This window comes from Rhagoletis zephyria, unplaced genomic scaffold, assembly GCF_001687245.7.
Source record: "Rhagoletis zephyria isolate East Lansing unplaced genomic scaffold, Rhagoletis_zephyria_1.1 Rzeph_scaffold_10320, whole genome shotgun sequence".
NCBI lineage: Eukaryota > Metazoa > Arthropoda > Insecta > Diptera > Tephritidae > Rhagoletis > Rhagoletis zephyria.
In genome coordinates, this window is record NW_016167398.1 from 1 (window position 1) to 5,768 (window position 5,768).

Here is a 5,768-nt window from a genome sequence, read left to right on the forward strand (position 1 = left end):
GAGGACAAATATTTTGACGAGTCCGAAAAGAAAATGCTAGATGTCGATACAATCTACAATACCGCAATTCAAGAATGTCCGCTAGGGGCAAAATGGGTGGCTGACGCTACGAAAAATGATGACGTTCTGCAACATGTCTCGAAGTATCATTANTGTATCTGGTTGGCCAGCGAATCGCGAAGTACCAGGTAATATTAAGCCATTTATTAATCGAAAGCTATGTTTGTCCTTGCAGAGTGGCATTATACTCCTGCAAACGGATTACACTAGAATTGTGATTCCCAAACAACTGCAATCAAAAGTTCTGACTCTTCTTCATGAGGGGCATTGGGGCAAAGAGCGAATGAAGCAGTTGGCTAGACGCTACGTTTGGATCCCGGGTATTGATAAGCAAATTGAAAATGTGCATGCTACTTGCGCTATCTGTCAAGCAAGCGCAAATTTGCCAAAAAAAGAATTTTCACCTTGGCCAGAACCGTCAGGTCCCTGGGAAAGACTTCATTTGGATTTTGCGGGTCCCTATTTCAACCGTATGTGGTTAATCGTGGTAGATGCTTATTCGAAATTCCCATATACAATAGAATTGGCAGCGGCAACAACTATGACGACAATCGCTGCACTGCAACGTATTTTCTCTGTGGAGGGTCTGCCAATAACCCTTGTTACAGACAATGGTACGCAATTCACATCGCGAGAATTTAAAGAGTTCTGCGAGCGTAACGTCATGCTCCTTTCCATCCAGCGTCAAATGGACTTGCGGAAAGGGAGGTAAGAACTTTTAAAGAGGCTTTCACAAAAATTATGAGAGATGAGCAGCACACTGAGCGGGCCTTGTATAAATACCTATCTAAATATCGTGCTACGCCAAATCCAATTTCAGGCAAATCGCCATCAGAATTGCTCCATGGTCGTCAACCGAGAATCGTTTTGGCAGCATTATTTCCAAGTAACAACGAAAAGGTGGAAACTAAGTCTAAATTTGCAGTGGAGGAAAATATATTTGCTCGTAACTACCCCGGATCTCAACGGTGGATACGCGGAAATATTCACAAACTTATGGGCAACAAAATGTACTTAATCCAAACATCTAATGGGCCATAAAACGACATCAAAACCAAATGCGTCCAGATAAACACGACTATTTAAACGAAAGCATAGATCCTGGGGACATCGAGATCGACACCGATGCATTGGGCAGCAAAAGAGAATTGGATACCACGGGTAAAAGATCATCGTTAACAGATGTTCCAGCTCCTTCAGCATGCAATGAAGAGATAGGCCTTCGAAGATCACAGCGTGCAAGGAAACCGACTGTTAGATTTGATATTTGATCGATGAGTTTNTCGTAACTACCCCGGATCTCAACGGTGGATACGCGGAAATATTCACAAACTTATGGGCAACAAAATGTACTTAATCCAAACATCTAATGGGCCATAAAACGACATCAAAACCAAATGCGTCCAGATAAACACGACTATTTAAACGAAAGCATAGATCCTGGGGACATCGAGATCGACACCGATGCATTGGGCAGCAAAAGAGAATTGGATACCACGGGTAAAAGATCATCGTTAACAGATGTTCCAGCTCCTTCAGCATGCAATGAAGAGATAGGCCTTCGAAGATCACAGCGTGCAAGGAAACCGACTGTTAGATTTGATATTTGACCGATGAGTTCAGNATTCACAAACTTATGGGCAACAAAATGTACTTAATCCAAACATCTAATGGGCCATAAAACGACATCAAAACCAAATGCGTCCAGATAAACACGACTATTTAAACGAAAGCATAGATCCTGGGGACATCGAGATCGACACCGATGCATTGGGCAGCAAAAGAGAATTGGATACCACGGGTAAAAGATCATCGTTAACAGATGTTCCAGCTCCTTCAGCATGCAATGAAGAGATAGGCCTTCGAAGATCACAGCGTGCAAGGAAACCGACTGTTAGATTTGATATTTGACCGATGAGTTCAGTTTTCTAGTAATTAATTAAATTCAAAGTAACCTTGTAAATAAACTCTCAAAAATAAGCGGGGGGAAATGTTAGAGTAATCTGGAAACTCCTTACCTGTCATTATTCCTATGTATATATGAATTAGCTTAGATATAAAAAAAGATGGCCGGCTGTTTTCGGTCTACGTTGTAACACGCATAGCATTGAATAAAAAGTTAATAGAGACATCATCGTCTTTTATACACGGAATCACCCACCGTAAATAGTAACAGTTTCTATAAAAACTTTCTGCTTGTAAATTTATTTAACAGTTAATCTTTTGTAAATTTAAATTGTCTTTAATATTTTTTGTACATCTTTATTCAGATCCGTAAACTCGAACTTAGGAGAAATATGGAGTTTTTATGAAAATTATAGTCGCTAACATCACTCTTTGTACTAGCCTAAACTATAAGTGGGTATTATATTCGTATTACATCTATGTATATTGTTTCAAATGTAACCGAAAACAAAATTGTTTGCATCTATAAGTAAGCAAAATTTATGATCAGATGTTTCCACGGGATAACTAACATATTGCAAGGGTATGTAAATTTACATATGTATGCATGTATATATGTCGGTATAAATAGCATTGAAGAAGTACATAGTTATAAGAGGTGGATTATATAGTATCGAAGCCAACAAAAATGTATTAGAAGCTTTTATTAAGGGAATAAGAGGAGGCATAAAAAGAGCTTAAAGGAAAATATCAATAATAATCTGGCAATCTGTACCTTAATTGTTCTCCTTATACCAATCCTGAAAACATGGTAAGACACAAAATTATTTACTTTAGCCGCTTTAAAATTTAAGTATACTTATGTACATACATATGTAAGTGCAAATATCTATGTGTGATTGTGTGTCGATATATTTAATCCAAAAAGCAAAACTTTATGAACTCTTACATATGCAGGAATGACTTAAATCAAGTGAATGGTTAAATAAAAAAATTAACGATAAGAATTTACGTAATTTTAATAATTTGTATGCCTGGTGTAGAATTTTACCTTTTTTATTTAGCTTGCATCACTAGATTAATTTTAATCGTAACTTGATTGTCCTCATTTTAGAATTCCCTATTTTACAAATCTTTATTGAATGAGTTTCCTTTTCCACGTTCTGTGTGTATGTTAAAAAATATGTACACATACAGACATACTTACAATTCATATGTATGCCGTTTTTATGTCTACAATTCAACAAAGCGGAAAGCTTTCTATTAAGAATAATCGTATTCTTATGCATTACAAGGAAGAAAACTTAAAATAAATGAATTTACACAAATGGTGATTTAATGGCATAAAATATGGGATGAAAATTAATCAGGTGAGTAGTTAATTTTTTATTGAACAACACATAGGACGAAGGAACACAAATTGTGTTAAAGAATTCAACACAATGTTTGCAAAAGGAACATAACAAAAACCTTTTTTATGAAATTTTTTAGAAGTGATCGGACCTCTACCACATTGTGGTATGTAGATCTGCCACATATTTGCGTTTTTGAGTAGTTTTATTTTTACTCGACATAATTTTCTTCATTTTAAGAGCAAAAATTATTCAACACTAAACACTAACAACAAAGCCGAATGGGAGGATGAAATAAATTGAAAAATAGTAAATTTGTTCAATAATCAATTTTTCGACAGGAACCGTGGTTTTATTGTATTAAATTGCAAAATATATGATTTATAAAAGGCATTAATAGCGAAAATGTTAAAAAACGGCAATTTTTGTGAAAGTATTAGCAAATTTCAGTGCATCTAAAGTTGCTAAGTCGTTGTTTACTTTTACTTGAGAATTGTCAAAATCGGCAAATTTCAAGTAGCGGCTGGACCGTGCCTCGTTTGTTCGCAACATGGTGATGTGATAAAAAGAACAGGTTGCAGAAATCTCTCGAAATATGTTCGAAAAATATCTTGATATGGAAAGAACTGCTTTACACTGTCAAGGAAAAAAATTGTTAAAACTCAACTCAATTTTTAGCAACTTCATTCTTGAACTTTATTATACGAAAATAATTTTTTTTTAGATTCTAATTAAGATGTTTGCAATTTAGATGAAGCCCTGCAGAATTTTTTCAATTTTTACAAAGTTTGATCCAAAAGCTGAGATCTACAACTTTTTTTGAAATCTACCAAATTTTTTTCCAGATTCTACCACACAAATGTTTTTCAAGTCCGTTCACTCCAAACCAGCGTTGGGTAGAGAGAGCTTTTAGTCTGCTCGCGCCTCAAGGTTAATACATGAGAGGATGCGCAATGCGGTCCATTATTCTTTTCTCGCAAAATTGGGCGACAACAACAGCGAAAACAGCAAGCAGCGTAAAAAAAACATAAAATTGAAGTGAAGTGAATCGATAGCTTATTCAAAAATACATTTACATTTAATTTTAACCAAATTTTTNAACCGAACACTGATTTTGGTAATAAAATTCAATGATTTGCAAGCGTTGCTCGTTAGTAAGTCTATTCATGATGAAATTTCAAAGCATACTGAGCATCTTTCTCTTTGACACCATGTCTGAAATCCCACGTGATCTGTCAAATACTAATGCATGAAAATCCTAACCTCAAAAAAATCACCCGTTATTAAATGAAATGTTGAAATGCATGAATTTATCATTGTTATATAACTATTCATAAACTTAGTAGACGTACTTACATACATACATACATACATACATAGTAAATATGCATGTAACTGCATACATAGTTATTCGTACAGTGATTGTTTCTCAATATTCGCAATGTTTTTAATAATGATATTCGGTAGTTTTTCACGAAAATATAGTTCATATTTTAGCAAAACCATACGAATTAAATTATAGAACTTTTTGCAAAACTTAAAAAATTCTACAAATTTTCATCTATATTTCAAAATTTTGACTCAAAATTTTTAGAGAAAAGTTGCGTTGATTTTTGGGATTTTTTTCTCAACGGTGTTGAACGTTTTCTTCCATGCAAACCTACATTTTGCTCATGGAAGAAAATATGTAACACCCTTGAGAAACAAATTCTAAAAAATCAAAGGTAATTTAAAGCGACTTGAAGCTTGCGATTTATTAACTGAGATTGAGAGAGTTACAAATATTCATACTTAATTTTTTTCTAAAAACTATCATTACAAATTTTGATGAACATTTTTATAGTTTTTTTAAGTTATGCAAAAAGTTTGAAAATTTCATTTATATGGTTTTTGTTAAAATATGAACAGTATTTTCGTGAAAAATTGACGAAAAAATAAAAAACATTGCGAATATTGTAAAACAATCACAGTACGAATAACTATTTTGACTATGTGTGTAATTATATATATGCATACATATGTAGGTATGTAGAGCTTTAATAAGTTATATTACACTGATAAATTTATGAATTTTAACATTTCTCTTAACATTACTTCCAAAATTACTTGTACAAGTGCCCAGTAAAAACATTTGTCATCTAGAGGCGAGCGCCCGCTCGTGGTTGTCACCATAATATTGTTATAACTTTAGAACCACTTGTTGTCTAAACCTGAAACTTTCCCAAAAATGTCCGTATATATTTGTCTTTAATGCTGCATTAAAACAAAACAAAAATTTTGAACCTCCTAACACAACTTTTGCATTTGAGTAAAGCCATGTCAAGTGGTCCTCGAAAATTTCGCTAAATCACGGATTCTGGAAATATATATTTCATTGTGAAGTATATGTTATGCTTCTGTCTCAATGTGAATACTTCGTTAATATTCCAATTTTTGTCAAAGTTATTAACA

The 5,768-nt window shown here is 34.0% G+C and overlaps 1 protein-coding gene across 1 annotated transcript; it reads left to right on the top strand.

The window, feature by feature from the left end:
• The first annotated feature begins 133 nt into the window (after window positions 1-133).
• LOC108376375 (uncharacterized protein K02A2.6-like) lies at window positions 134-950 on the top strand. The gene is made up of 2 exons (XM_017632579.1): window positions 134-768; window positions 881-950. The coding sequence occupies exons 1-2, from the start codon at window positions 134-136 to the stop codon at window positions 948-950; spliced, it is 705 nt and encodes a 234-aa protein (XP_017488068.1).
• Window positions 951-5,768: the final 4,818 nt, after the last annotated feature.